General features: G+C 49.5%; 1 protein-coding gene across 2 annotated transcripts in view; it reads left to right on the top strand.

Moving 5' to 3' along the window:
- The window catches only part of NID2 (nidogen 2), a 71,601-nt gene that overhangs the window by 36,248 nt on the left and 19,589 nt on the right, over positions 1-15,764 (top strand). For both annotated transcript variants that reach the window (XR_009245645.1, XM_058666431.1), the window contains exons 8-11: positions 1,966-2,196; positions 11,698-11,841; positions 12,488-12,616; positions 13,822-13,965. Coding sequence is in view for 1 of the 2 variants with exons in the window: in XM_058666431.1 (XP_058522414.1) it covers positions 1,966-2,196; positions 11,698-11,841; positions 12,488-12,616; positions 13,822-13,965 (648 nt within the window). In the remaining variant the exon portion in view is untranslated. The remainder of the gene's footprint in view (positions 1-1,965; positions 2,197-11,697; positions 11,842-12,487; positions 12,617-13,821; positions 13,966-15,764) is intronic.

Genomic DNA, 15,764 nt, shown 5'->3' with positions numbered 1-15,764 from the left:
TGCTCGTGAGGATGAGATAGAATATTCTAGAACAGGGTGATGCATAAAATGAGCTTGAGATCAATTTTACTCTTGTTATTGTGCAATTTTTAGTGAGCAGAGTGCTGCCTGCTCTGTACATGAGGGTGAAGATCATCATCTGTAAGTGACGCAATGCAATCAATCCAGGATTGTCTCTAGGACTAATAGGGGTGGCACAATTGTACAGTTTGCAGCCATTCTCCTTGGGACATTCATGAGTACTGATGATTAGAGTTTATGTTTGTCTTATATGACCTTATTTCAGCTGTTGATCTCAGTTGGCTTTAAAAATCATAGAGATGGGCCCGGCGGCATGGCCTAGCAGCTAAAGTCCTCACATTGAATGCCCCGGGATCCCATATGGGCGCCGGTTCTAATCCCGGCAGCTCCACTTCCCATCCAGCTCCCTGCTTGTGGCCTGGGAAAGCAGTCGAGGACGGCCCAAAGCTTTGGGATCCTGCACCCGCGTGGGAGACCTGGAAGAGGTTCCAGGTTCCCGGCATCGGATCGGCGCTCACCGGCCGTTGCGGCTCACTTGGGGAGTGAAAGATCGGACGGAAGATCTTCCTCTCTGTCTCTCCTCCTCTCTGTATATCTGACTTTGTAATAAAATAAATAAATCTTAAAAAAAAAAATCATAGAGATGCCTGAGGAAGGTGGAAGGTGAAATCCCTGAGCCTGTGGAACTGTACCATGAAAAATAAGATCAAAAATAAAATTTTTAACTAAAAAAGAATCCTAGAGATGCCACATAGTGTTGTAAAATTAACGTGAGGTTTTAAATCACTCTAACTGGCCATCCAGGGCTGGCAGTTTCAAATCTGTGTACTAGGGTATGGAACAGGCTTTGGCCTGGAGTTAATCCATATGGCTCCCAGATTCCACGTCAGAGTGGAATTTTGATTACTGCCTAGAGTTCCCAGTTCTAATTCCGCTAATGTGGACCCCGGGAAGCATCAGTGATGGCTCAAGTAGTTTGGGCACTGCCCATGTGGGAGACCTGGGTTGAGTTTCTAGGTTTACGAGTTTCTGGGTTGACTAGGCTCAGTTCTAGTCATTGTGGGCATTTAGGGAGTGAACCTGCAGTGGGAGTGGGTAAAGTGGGTAAAGTGAATAGTGACTCTAGAAATGTGTTAATGTGTTAATGTCTGTTAATGTCTGTGAGGAAGATCACCTCCCATGTGAGAACCTCTTTTCTCATGTTGCAGACGGGAGGGAGTAGTGCACATATCTGTGTACCCTTGCACAGCCAGCCATGCGTGCCAGGTGTGATGTGTTGAAAATGCCGCCTGCATGCCAAATGCTGTGTCAATCTCAGCTGCTCTTCAGCAGCACGGGGGTTAGAGTTGTGCCTTGCCTTGGGTCCCTGCTTCTATGACGAGAACTGGACACTAATAGGAGAACGGAGGAAGAGGATGGGCATTAGAGACCTGCCCTGTGCCCAGAGAAGCCAAGGGCCAGCTAACTGACTTGCACCCAACTCTTAGACTGAGAAATGGAAGGAACCACTGGAACCCTGAAGCCCTCGCCCTTGCTGAACTTCAAGGCCCTGGACACAGTGAACTCTACCATGGGCAGGGTGGGTGGAGTAGTCAGACTTGAATTCCAGTGCCTGATGAACCACAGTGCAGCTTGGTGTGTTGGGCCACTTGCTAGCCTCTGCCTGGCAAGTGCCCACCTCTCAGGCAGTGTGCCGTGTGTCTTGCACGTGGTAGCATTTATTTTTTGCAGCTGATGACAGCAGCAAGAGCAGCACATCCTGCTCTCCAGCCCTGTGACTTAGTACGCATTCAGCCTCTTGGGATTCCCTTGCAACTTTCCCGTATAAAATCAAAGACTTCCCAAGGGAACAAGTATAGAGAAAACACACCCTACAGAAACATGTCTACGTGTAAGATTTTTAAAAACTTACCGAGGAATACCTGTGTGATGTGTCTGTTGCAGCTATAACCTCCACGAGTTCCAGAGACTACTCCCTCACATTTGGTGCAGCCAACCAGACGGGCTCCTACCGCATCCATCAGAACATCACTTACCAGGGATGCAGGCACGCACCCAGCCACCGCACCGTCCCTGCCACCCAGCAGCTGACCGTGGACCGGGTGTTTGCCATGTACAGTGACGAAGAAGGCGTGCTTAGGTTTGCAGTCGCCAATCAAATTGGCCCCGTGGAAGGTAAGGCTTTCTGTGGTTACTGTTTTCTGGAAGTGGACTTAGAATACTTTCCCAAGGCTGCTAATGATTGGTGCATGGGACTGGTGTGTACTGGCACCCACCAGACTTCTAGAAGAAAACATTTGAGCAAATTTTTGTGAGTTTTGCAAATTTGGCAGTGCTTTCCTGGGCCAGACATTCATTTTAAAGGTGCTACCCACAAAAAAAAAGAGTATCGGAAAGATTAAATGTGGTTTAGAAGGGACCTTATTGATGAGATGGAAATGCAGCCCATGGGATGGAAGACACCACTGGCAAATCACTGTTAGTAAATGATACGGGCCTTTCTCCAAAAACATCTGCAGGCACCCATCATCCCTAGTCGTGAGGGAAACGCAGGTCCACGCTGCCGTGAGATACAGCTTGTCATCACGTGGTGACTGTAATGAAAAGCACGCTAGCAAGTACTGGTGAGGATGAGGGGTAAGCAGGCGTCTCATCCGTCGGAGGTGTGGGAGTACAGCGCTGCAGCAGCTCTGGAAACAGCTCAACAATTGCCATTCAGGCAGTTGCACTCCTAATTGTATGCCCAAGCTGAGTGAAAACAGGTTCCCTTGAGAAGTACATATGCATTCCAAACAGCTTAGCTAGCCGAAAAAGTAGGCTAAATATCTATCAACTGATGAGTCAGGAAAACAAGACGGGGCTGGTCTTCAAAAACTTTGTGGAAATGTCTTTTATGAAACCAACTGTTCATGGATTTCAAAGGGTTTTCCTTTTTTTTTTTTTTGGTACCAAATAAACTTTGCCATCTACCCTTTGAAGTCCTGATGCAGCCATACCATGGAACATTATTTAGCCATAAAAAGCAAGGAAATGCTGAATGATGCTGCAGCATGGATAAATCTTGAGAACATTATGCTGGGGCTGGCGTTGTGGTGCTGTGGGTTAAGCTGCTGCTTACAGTACCCACAGTGTGCTCGTTTGAATCCTGGGGTGCTCCACTTCTGATTGAGCTGCCTTCCTATGAATACACTTGGCAAGACAACAGTGCTTGGACCCATGTGGGAGACCAGATGGAGTTCCTGGCTCCTGACTTTGGCCTGACCCCATCCGAGGTGTTGGAAGATCTCTTTTTCTATCTCTCAAATATTATGGAATAAAATTGGTGTGCTATGTAAAGGTAGCCAGTCAAGAAGGACCACATTCTGTGCAACTCCATGTGTCTGGAAGGCCCAGAAAGGCCAGTGCACAGAGAGCTTGTGTTACTTGGGGCTGGGATGTGATGGGGCGAGTTCAAGAGCACAAGGATTTGGGGAAGAACAATGAAAAAAAAAATCCTAAAACTTACTGGGATGATTCGTGCACCTCTGACTAAAACCGATTAGTGCATTGTATGGTGTGTGATTGATGTCTCAAGGAGAGAAAAATGTATGCCAAAGAAACCTCTAAAACGGGGATTCTCTAAAACGGGGATTCCAGCCATCAGGGCACCTAGCTGTGGAGGTGGACTAAAAGATGCAGGTCACGTGGTGCTCAGGCAAAAAGGCAAGCAGAACCTTCCAGACCTGCTGCTGAGTGGCTGGAATGGTCTGGAAAGGCTGCACACTGATTTGCCCCCATGGGACAATCTGGAAGAAGTGCAGAGACAGTCAAAAGATCAGTGATTGTTGGAGCTTCAGGGGGAGGGCAGAGGGGTGACAGGTGCAGCTACCTGTCCTGTGCCACACTGTAACAGCGGGGACAACCATGATGCATGTGTTAGTCTACAGAGCGGGACCACACACAGTGAGCCCTGGCACGATTCCTGGACTAGGGATGTGTCGGGACGACCATGTCACTTGGAAAGCATGTGCTGTGTTAGTGCAGGATGTTGTTGCTCAGGAAAACTGAAGGAGCAGCGAGAGTAGGGTGAAGTGCTGCTTTTTATTCGGTGTATCTGTGTACATATTCTTTAACAATTAATGAACCAAAAACATATTCCAGGTAGGCCAAAGGATAATGCTGTGGAGTCAGGGAACTGAATTGTTAGGAAATGACTTCATCGGATCCAGGAGCATTTCAATTTTGAACATCACTAAGTCTTATTTTCCTCTGGGTTGTGGAGGCCTGGAGGGGAGGACTCTGGGTTGATGATGTGCTCAGAGCAGGTGCCTCCCGGAGGCTCTTCTGTGAGTCAGCAGGCATGCTGTCGCACTGGGCTGAGGCTCTGAGACCCTACACGGGCTCGGTGTGAAAATGTCACTTCAACCTGCCCAGGTGAAATTAAGCTCTTGTCAGGGATGCACATGTGACTGGAAGGGAGCCACCTGCATTTGTCAGTCTGGCTGATTGGCTTGATTTTCGGAAGCCTGGTTAAGGGACAAAGCCTTAGGTGTCCAACGCCGCAATTGTCAGGGAGTGAATCCGTGCAAGACGGTGGCTGTCGACTTTGATGGTTCATGTCCGTCAGAGGGAAATCATGCAGATTTCACAAGACATTTCAACAACACCACCTGAAAAGGGCAGCCTCCCGCTGTGAACATTCAGGTCCTCCCTGGCTGGGTACAGACGTCTGATCTGCATAGGCAGCCATTAGCGGACGGACTCCCAACCCGTTGCATGCCTTTTGGAGTCTGGAGGCGTTCTGAGATGTGAAGTGTGTTTGCCTTGGAGACACAGAGGACGCCACAGAATCAGCCAGCTAGTGTTCTTCCAAGTCTAGGACTTTGTATGGTTTAATCTGCTACCCAAGTCAAATAAGAGTAATTCATATTAAATGGAAAAGGATGGTTTACAGGGTGCTGAGGGCTTTTCTACAGGCCAGTCATGAGCTAACATTGAATTCCCACAACAACCTTGACCAAATAGGGGAGTTATTACTCTTGCATTCTACAGATGATAGACTGAGGTATAGAGGTGAAGAGTTCTGTCTGTCATAGCCAGGGAGAGTTGATCTGGAACTTCAGCCAGGACACCAGCTCCACAGTGTACGTTCTAACGCCCCACTGCCCCGCTGCTCCTGTGGGCTCAGGAGAGACCAAGTTGTAGAGCGACTGTGTGCATCTGAAGGCTTTGTCTCGTCATATACTTCATCATCTACTTCTAATGAATAGATGGTAAATGGGATGAGTGGAGTCAGACGGGCAGGAATGTGGCCGAGCAGTGAAGATGCTGCTTGGGACCCTCGCTTCCCACATCAGCGTGCGCGGAGTTGAGTCGGGTGTGCTTCCCCTTCCAGCTTCCTGCTGCTGCTGCTGGGAGCCCTCGGGGGCAGCAGGTGATGGCTCGAGCACTTGGGTGCCCTGCCGTCCACATCGGAGACCCTGACCAAGCTGCTTGGCTTTGGCTTTAACCATCAGCCCTTGCGACATTTAGGGGAGTGAAGCTGCACACAAGAGCTGTTTGTCTTTCTCAGTATTTTAAAAAGTAAAACAACAGTGAAGAAAGCCAGCAAAACCAAAGCCTCGGTTCTTTCCGCTTGGAGTGTGTTTTTAAGAGCTCCCTCTTTCTCTTAGGGAGCCGTCACCTGCCTGGATCGGGTTGGAAACTACGCAGCTGCTGCACCTGGTGTGGGGGCGCTGAGGTCCTCCCGGGATGCAGGGTGCAGAATTAGGGTGGCTTTTCCACTGACTCATCACAGCCCTGCCCCCTGCCGCCCACCAGGGCCCTTGTCCTTGCTGGAGCTTCCTGTGGAGTTGGCGGATGTCTACAGGGTCACAGAGCAAGCAGTACCAGGAGGGCCTCCTGTCCTTCCACCTCGGGGGTCTTGGGGTGATTGGAGAGGGCAGCCCCTCTGCTATCGATAAGTAGAGTTCCAGATGCTGGTCAGTCTGGCAGGGCCAAAGGCTCAGGGGGAAGGAGGCGGTGTGTGCCGAAGGAGGCGGTGTGTGCCGAAGGAGGCGGTGTGTGCCGAAGGATGCTGCTCGCCCTTGCTTGTTCCAGCTGGAGCAAAGCCAGCAGGCCATGAAACACAAGCAGAGGAATGGCTTCAAAAATGCATTTTTTTAAAAAAGATTTATTTTTATTGCAAAGTCAGATATATGGAGAGAGGAGGAGAGACAAACAGGAAGATCTTCTGTCCAATGTTTCACTCCCCAAGCAGCTGCAACAGCCAGAGCTGAGCCAATCCGAAGCCAGGAGCCAGGAGCTTCTTCTGGGTCTCCCACGTGGGTGCAGGGTCCCAAGGGTTTGGGCTGTACTCGACTGCTTTCCCAGGCCACAAGCAGGGAGCTGGAAGTGGAAGTGAAGTTGCCAGGACTAGAAGCAGTGCCCATATGGGATCCCAGCACATTCAAGGCAAGGACCTTAGCTGCTACGCTATCGCATCAGGCCCAGAAATGCATTTTTAAAGATTTTTGGGGCCTAGTGGATAGAGCTACCACCTGTGATGCCGGCATCCCATATGTCTGCTAGTTCGAATTCCAGCCACTTCACTTCCAGTCCAGCTCTCTGCTGATGCACCTGGAAAAAGCAGTGGTGGGTGGGCCAAGTGTTTGAGGCCCTGCCACCCAAGTGGGAGATCTGGATGAAGTTCCTGGCTCAGCCCTGGCCATTGCAGCCATCTAGGAAGTAAACCAGCCAGTGGAAGCTCACTCACTGTCTCCCACCCTTTTCTTACTTTTCTCTGTGACTTTCAAATATATTCAAAACGTTTTTAAGGGGTTTGGGGGAAGCCAGCTGAGGGAGCAAGGTGCTGTGCCCCGCAGGGCTCCATGCAGGGAGCTCTGGGTTCCCATTCCCCATAATTAGTGTCGTTGAAGAAGGGCCCTGCCAGCGTGGGTCACCCTGGACTCAGAGTTGAGTGACAGAGCCTGGCTTTGACACACACCGTACTTCGGGAACCTGTCGCTGTGGCTGGCTCCTCTGCACTCAGGCCTGGGCAGTAGATCCTGGCCAGGTTCGCCGGTCACTGCTCTGGCCTGCAGTATTTGTTTTTTCCTTTGCATGTCTGGCAGGGTAAGCTGCTGACATCCACGTGAGTTTACTAATCTTCCGTGGAATGTGCCAAGCTGAAAGTTTGAAATCGGGAACCCCGGAGAAGGTGGCTGAGCATTCGTGTTTATCAACTGAAGCGTCCTCAGGGTCACGTCCCCTTTGGATAGGCTGTGCCATGTAGTGAGTGCAGTCTTCCAGGGGAGGAGGGGGGAGGGGGAGAACAGAGCTGGGGGCTTCACAGGGCCCCTGGGTTTTGGTGGTGCCCCATGTTGGCACCGACCCTGGAGTCTGGGTCTGCATCCTCAGGTTAGCTCAGCAACCACCACCCCGGGGCCGTGTTTCCATCCTGGCTGCCTTCAGCGTGACCGGGGAACCGGCTGCTGCTGGAGCTGTCCATGACCTTCTGTGTTAGCTGAGGCTGGGTGACCGCAGCCAGCAGCGCTGAGGTGAACCTGAGGTGAAGCCACCGCCTTGCCTGTTTTCCGGCAACAATTGTGGGGTCAGTAACACGGAAAGAATCCACCACGGGGCACACTGTGGGGCTTCTTACAAAGCAAATGGAAACAGATGGGTGTTTACCCTCTGTCAGGGCACCCCACTAACCAGCAGCCCAGCCTGCCAGGGTCTCCCTGTGGGCAGCGAAGCGAGCCCCCAGCAGATGGTCTGCGGGCTTGGGAGGACGTCTTCCACCAGGCAGGCCACAGCAGTGCACTGGTGGAATTCTGGGAGCGGGACAGCACTGACATTGAGGTATTTGAGTGGCTATTTGGCCTCGTCTTTAGGGTTCTGGTTGAGATGGCGCATCCCAAATTGGAGCACCTGGGCTGGAGTCTTGGCCTCTGGCCAGCTGTGCCCCTTGCAGTAGGGAGCTCACTCGGTCTGGAATGACAGAAGGAATGGGACTGGCCTGTGGTGCAGCGGGTTGACCTGTGAGGCCAGCAGCTCATGTGAACACTGGTTTGTGTCCCAGCTGTCTCCCTTCCAGTCGGCCTGCTGGCTGGTGCAGCTGGGAAAGCAGTGGACGATAGCCAGCTGCCTGGGTCCCCACTCTTTCACATAGAAGGAAGGGCATGTGGTATTTGTCTTTGCTTGTCTGGCTTATTCCAGCATGTCTTCCATTGTGCTGCAAATGACAGGATTTCATTCTTTTTTTATGGCTGAATATCATTCCATTGTGACAACTATTTGGAGCCATGAACGTCTAAAAACTTTGCATGAATTAATGCAAAACCTTTTGGTGTGGTTTATAGTTCTTAGTAAGAACCCAGATCCAAGTTGTCCTTGGCCAAATATCCTGGTCCTTCCGCCACAGCCCAGCTCTGCCTCCTGTCAGGCATTTCCCAGCCCTGTCATCTCCATGATCCTCACTCCAGCAAGCACTTCCCTGGTCTTTAAAGCAGACCCAAGTAAAAACATTGTAAACATTAGGTGAGTCTGGGTTTTTCTTTTTTCTGACCAACTTCCTATTATAAATATAAGACAGTGATAGGTAGACCCCTGGCAAATGTTGAGTAAATAATATGTAAATTCAGAGGCAGACAGTTAATTTCATAAGATGAGTTCCTTACCTTGCTACCAAATAAGTCTTCCACAACTGATAGAAGCCATGAGACCTAAATATCAGATTTATTGGAAAGCTCTTGGGGCAAAAAATAGATAATAAAAATTGAGTGAATTCATCTTATTTTAAAAATTAGGTAGAAGGTTGGCTATCTGTTAAATGATTTTTCTGTACACTTTTTAAATAGTTTTTTTTATTAATTACATTGCATTATGTGACACAGTTTTATAGGCACTGGGATTCCCCCTATCCATCCCCAAACCCTCCCCCCTTGGTGAATTCCTCCACCTTGTTGCATTACCACAGTTCAAGTTCACATGAGATTCTTTCATTGCAAGCATCTACCAAGCATAGAGTCCAGAATCTTATCGTTCAGATAAGTTCAACGGCTTCTTGGGGAGACCTTCTCTGGTTGGAAGGTAGAGCCGGCAGAGTATCATCCCGATCAATTAAAAGCCCCAACATAACATCAGCAACAATTTATAGCGTTATGGAATTAATTGATACAGTATTAAGTAACCAACATGTTAAAAAAAAATGCAAGTTCTGAACCACATCCTGTGATTACTTCATTGACACTTCAATTTTAGTTTATATACAACCGGGTTCTATACACCTTAAAATGGCTATAGATTGCTATTCAGCTGTCTCGTGTCTATTTTCATCATAGTATTTAGCATTTCATAGTGTTGTAAATAGTTTTTAAGAAGTTTTAGTTGCCTAGTTTTTGTTTACTTATGTGCAGGTCAGAATTGCAGAGAGGAGAGGGAAAGATGGAGAGAGAACAAGATATTCCAGGCACCAGGTCACTTCCCAGGGCTGGGACATTCCAAAGCCAGGAGCTTCATCTGGGTCCCCCAAGTGAGTGCAGGGGTCAAAGCCCTTGGGCCATCCTCTGCTGCTTTCCCAGGGAGCTGGATCAGACGTGGAGCAGCCAAGACACGAGCCAGGGTTGCAAGCGGCAGGTTTGGTGGCCATGCCACAATGCCAGCCGCTAATTAGCTATGCCTGTCACTCTATGGACTAGTCAACACCCAGTTCCATAACAAAATGAAAACCAGTATAATAGAAAAACCTCAGAATGACTTATTTTCACAAATTGTCTCTCCTGAATGCTCAACTTGAAAACCCCATCAGTGGCAGCAGAAATAGCCTTTGTTACATGAATGAAGCAATCCTGACAGGCGGATGTAAGGTGGGAGATGCCCTGCCTGCCTCCAGCATCTCCCGTTGGCTCAAAGACTGATCTGTGTGAAATGGCCATCTTGGCTCTGCAGTATGAACACACTTGGGAAGAAGGCTCCATTGCTCACGCTACAGACTGTACAGAAGCCAAAAACACAAATGCATGTGTGTGTGCCACTGATGCTCTTAAAACAGCTATGAACTGGAATTGTGAAGTTCAGTCAATACCTCCAGTTGAGCAAAGAGAAGCAAGAGCCTGTTTGTTACTCCTTTCAATGTCCTGTCTTAACATCCTCTCACTAAATGCCTGCACTTAGTCATGTGCTCCAACATTCAGATCTCTCTTCTGAAACCCCTGTTCTTATCCACCCCAGTGTTTGTCCTCTTCAGTCTTGGTCTTCCCTTCATTCCATTATTTTTCTTCCTAAGTCACCTGCTAATTCCATTGTTAGTCTTCCATTGGGCACACTAGACCACATCACCTTGCCATTACAAAAACACTCACTGAAGACATGGCATGATAGCGTAGTGGCTAAAGTCCTTGCCTTGCATGTGGGATCCTATTAGCGCGCTGGTTTGTGTCCTGGCTGACCTACTTCCCATCCAGCTCCCTGCTTATGGTCTGGGAATGCAGCTGAGGATGACCCAGGGCCTTGGGACCCTGCACCTGCGTGGGAGTACCAGAAGAAACTCCTGCCCCCCCTTGGATTGACTCAGCTCCAACCACTACGGCCACTTCCAGCAGATGGAAGATCTTTCCCTGTCTTTCCCTCTATAAAATATGTATTTCCAATAAAAATAAATCTTTTTTTAAAAAGACAAAACACTCCAACAGTGACAACAGACATAAGTCTGCTGGGCTTGGCACTAGGAACCTGAGTTCATGTCTCATTCCCACCACTGATTATCCTTAGCTACATCACTTTAATCTCTGGTTGCAGGTGCTCTGGGTGAATGACCACTGGACTAGGATGTTAAGTGCAGGTTGAAGTATTAAGTGATGTGATAAATCTTGAAGGTTCTTTAAAATACTGAAATTGTATGTGCTTGAGATTCTGTCTATAAAGAGAAGGAATACTTAGAAGAAAAGGAAAAAGAAAAGCAGAAAATAAAGTTTTAGAAATTCAAGAAGATAGTAGGGAGTCTTAGACATTGCTAAATTTGGAGCTAGGGTCACTGTTTGATGACTTGCTATCTTTATGGAGCCTGGACAGTTTTCTCCATCTCTTAGTTTCCTTACCTGTGAAAGCTATCCAGAATGGAACAGCTGCTCCCTTCACAGACTTACCTGAGAATTACAGGAGTTGGATCAGCAAAAGCACCTTTAGATAAAAGCATACATTGGATGTTTATTCCCCTGACACAAACCTGATAGAAACAAGAAAATGTACCAGTTGTCTGCAGGGTGGACGAGCAGAGCTGCGTAACACTGAGCTGCGGGAATGGATGTTGGGCACGGCAGTTAGGCCACGTCCCGAGAGTGTCTGGGTTCAGGTCTGCTCTGCTCCCAGCTCCGGCTCCGAGGAGGCCGCAGGTGATGACTCAGAGCGTGGCCGCTGCCACACGTGTCGGGGACCCAGTTTGAGGTCCTGGCTACAGCCGGCTGTTGAAGAGCAGTGGAGGCAGATGGGAGATCTCTGTTGGTCTCTCTGTCTTATAAGTAAATAAACAAGCCTTGAAAAGCTGAGCTTCATGTGGGTCCCTGCTCTAGTGTTGAGTATTCATAGTTTAGGGAAGTGCTGAGCTATGCCATGGAGCACGCATGCGCACCCGGTCAGGGTCCCACTCCCTTCCATCTGCTTTCCTGTCACGTTCATTGCTACAGCCAGGCTGAGTTCTGTTTCCTGTTACCCACCCAGGTGACTCAGGCCCTGTTTCAGTGAATCCTTGCTATGATGGAAGCCACGTGTGTGACACAACAGCACGGTGCCATCCAGGGCCAGGGGCACACTACACCTGTGAGTGTGCACCTGGGTACCAGGGAGACGGACGGAGCTGTGCGGGTAAGAGCTGCGTCGGCTTGTTTCTTGTTGCCCTGGTTTTCTCTTTGCTCTCCCCAGCCTCATGTCTGTAGAGGACAAGTATGTGTCATCTTGTCAACTCCCCGATTCATGGTTTTAGGGCCTATAATCTGAATACAGTTACTTAAAATCCAGAACACGGTCTTACAGTTTGGATTCACATATATGGTGCTGGGGCTGTGAAAACATGTGTTACTATTGTGGAATATATTCCATGTTGTTGATTTGAGCCACTGTAGCCTCCTTCCCTCCCTCCCTCTCTCCCTCCCTTCCTCCCTCCCTCCCTCCCTCCCTCTCTCCCTCCCTCCCTCCCTCCAGAAAAAAAAAAAAAAGCCTGTTGGCATGTTTTTCCTCTGAGCATCCATTAAATGTTTAAAGAATTCTTAGAATGCCCATTCAAAACATACCTCCGTGTGGCTCACCCTGGAGTAACTGGGAGTAAGTTGATGTTGGTTTGATGATCTGCAGGTGCATTCATACTGGATGCTCAACAGTCCTGATTTCTAGTCATGTCCAGTGCACTGAGCACCCATCACTAAACATCGCAGGGCTGAGACAGCCGAGTCTTCAGCCCTCCCATCCCCGGGGCCTTTGAAGAAGCAGCACTTTTGTTCTCATTTCTTTCTAGATGTGAACGAGTGTGCAGCTGGCTTCCACCGCTGTGGTCCCAACTCCGTGTGCATCAACTTGCCTGGGAGCTACCGGTGTGAGTGCAGGAGTGGTTATGCATTTGCTGAGGACCAACACACCTGTGTCTGTGAGTCACAAAATCATTTTTGTTTCCGGCCCAAATAATGCTAAATCTTGCTCTTGATGTTTTTGCTTCTGTTGGCCAGCTCTCCTGTGTGTTTTTTCTTATTTATTTAATCTTACTTACTTGAGAGCTGAAGACCACCCACCCACTGGTTCATACCCCAAATGCATGTTATAGCTGGAAATGGGCCAGACCAAAGCCTGGGGCCCCAAAACTCAATCCAGGTCTCCCAAGTGGGTGTCAAGGACCCAACTACTTGAGCCAACATGGCTGCCTCCCAGGATATAAATCAGCAGGACACTGGAATCATATGCAGAGCTGGGACTGAAACCCAGGCACGTTAGTATGGGAAGCAGACATCCCAGCAAGCGGCCTGTCATCTGCCCCAACACCTCCTCCTGGTTTTCCTAAGAACATAGTTGACACTGATAGAACCCAGCAGTTTGGCTCAGTTCATCCTCTTTGTTTATGTTGTTTTCCCCTCAATAGTTATTTTAGGATCTGGGTCCCAGAATAGGGTATTCTCAGGGTGGGTTTCCTGGTCCAGGCATGGAACAGGGTTATGAAGATGTCTGGTCAACACCCCCATCTCCGGAAGATCTGCTGCTTCTCAAATTGGAGTTGGGCAGGGGTTACTGGCAGCACTGTAAGGTTCAATCAAAGAGTACATGGATACTGAATTTTCATGCCTGCTTATTAGAGGTTGATTGCTTTGAAAGGCAAAGCAACAGAGAGGGAAAGAGAAAGATCTAGATCTTCCATCCACTGGCTTACTTGCCACCTGGGTGGGATGGCCAGGACCCTGCAATTCCATCTACCCATGTGAGCCGCAGGGCCTCCAGCACCTTCTACCTCTCCCAGGTGCAATAGCAGGGAGCTGGATCAGAAGTGGAGCAGCCAGGCTTAAACTACATCCTATGTGGGATGCTGGCATTTCAGGCTGTGACTTAACCTATTGTGCCCAAACGCTGGCCCCTCATGCCTAATGTTTTAGCCACAAAGTCATATCAGCACTTCTCAAACCTTAACATGCATGTGACCATTTAGAAAGATTGTTAAAATTCAGACTCTGATGTTCCTAGATAGGGCCTAAGAACTTGTATTCCTTACAAGCCCGAGGTGGGTGGGTGCTGTAGGCCTGCAGGTGGTGCAGGGCTCACACCTCCCAGGCATGACGTCATGGACACCCTTGCCTTCCTGTCTTTCAGTGATTGCTGCTCCTTCTAACCCCTGTGAGGATGGCACTCATACCTGTGCACCTGCTGACCAGGCACGATGCATCCACCATGGAGACGGCACCTTCAGCTGCACCTGCCTGCCTGGGTATGCCGGCAATGGGCACCAGTGCTCGGGTGAGTACCTCTTGGCTCAGCCCTGGCACTTTTGCAGACTCACCTAGGATGCGCAGCACCATGTCAATTTGCTCCCTTCTTTGGCCCAAGCAGTTGTTAGGAGCAAGGCAGAGGTGGCCTTGTGTAGACAGTGGGGCCCACAGCACTTATCCCTGGCTAGCTGGGGAGCCTGTCTGGTCATTTCTGGAGCAGGCTTGCCCAGAGTACTATGGGACGGCTGCAGGGAAGCCCGGCACATCCTGTGTACACTGTAAGGGAGTCCCGCTTCCTTCAGTTGCTCCAGTTACTCTAATGGCTTAATTCCATGCTTGCAGTTGTGCTGTTCTTCTGGTTAAAATGCTAGAGCTTTTAGAAGGTTTTACTTGAATTTCAGAGTTAGCTCTTCCAACCAAATAATTGTTCATTCCCTAGATGACCCAATAGCCAAAGCTGGACTGGTTCAAAGCCAAGAGCAGGAGCTTCCTCTGGGTCCCCCAGTGGGTGCAGGAGCCCAAGGACTTTGCTGCTCTCCCAGGCCACCAGCAGGGAGCTGGGTTGCAAGTGGATCAGCTGGGCCACGACCTAGTACCCATATGGGATGCTGGCACCATCGAGGATTAACCTGATATGCCACTGTACTGCTCCTGAGGTTGATGTAATATTTTAAGCAATCCCTAGACTCATATATAATTCATTCTAGTATTTTCCCATCAAGAAATCTATAGACAAAAAAAAGATATTAATACATCCCTAACTTTTATGACTTTTCTCCCAGGACAGTTTTATAAAACTGTTAAACCAGAATGTGTGGCTCGCCATCTGGGATTACCCCTCCTCGGTGGGAGGTAATGGAGGAGATTGTTATTGAAAGGCTCGCCTCTAATTCTCTGGGTATAAATGTTCATGAAATGGATTATTGTGTGTTCTCAAGATGTTTCCGTAAATCTGCATACGCTGCTGAAGAACATTCTAAACCTCTGCAGTGCTCCGTGATCACAGCGCAGTGTAGCACCATGTCAGTGACGCACAGGTGCAGCAGGTGCCGGGGAGGAGAGACTGGGGAACAGGGCCTTGGCCACAGACAACGGCCATCTGGGGAAGGTACGCCAGAGACAAGCCTTACCTTTCCACTGGGATTGCTGTTTGCAGCCGCTACGGTGCAGCTGGGCCCCCACACAGATGTGCCAAGGACAGTGTTGAGCTCATGAAGGCTGCTCAGCCTTTCTAGACAGCCGGGGCACCCCTTCGGCTCAGCAGGTGCTTGGCCCAGATTCCCGCTCCCAGGCCTGTTTCCTGCTGACTTCGGCAGCATGGGCCACTCGGGGCAGCAGCCTGAGGCCCTTGTTTCTGGCAGCACGGTGGGTGCTGTAGCCCAGCACTCTCCACCCTGCAGATGTGGCAGGCTGTTGGGTATTATCGGAGCCTTGTTCTAGAATCACAGTTTCCACGTCTGGTGTACAGAAGCTCTGTTTTGCACTGTCGGAAAGTCACGATTCATGTTGGAGTGACCCAACGCTGTCACTTGGGTAAGACATGTTGTATTCCCTTACGAGGACTTTTAAACATGCCTTGACTGATTTGAGAGAAAGATAAACTGGCCACTCTCCCACTCACGGGTCACTGCCCCAGTACCTGCAGTGGCCAGGCTGGGGCCAGAGGGCAGCCACAGCTGCAGAACTCTGCAGGGCCAGTGCGACTGACAGCCCAGTTCCTGAACCCTCACCACTGCCTCCTGGGGTCCTTATTAGGAGGAGCTGGAGCTGGACTCCCTGCGGGATAACCCACCAAAGTTCTCTGACAAGGATGCAGATCCTTAATCA

This window comes from Ochotona princeps, chromosome 6, assembly GCF_030435755.1.
Source record: "Ochotona princeps isolate mOchPri1 chromosome 6, mOchPri1.hap1, whole genome shotgun sequence".
NCBI lineage: Eukaryota > Metazoa > Chordata > Mammalia > Lagomorpha > Ochotonidae > Ochotona > Ochotona princeps.
Note: the sequence above shows the minus strand (reverse complement) of the source record. Positions and strands in the feature narration are given on the sequence as shown.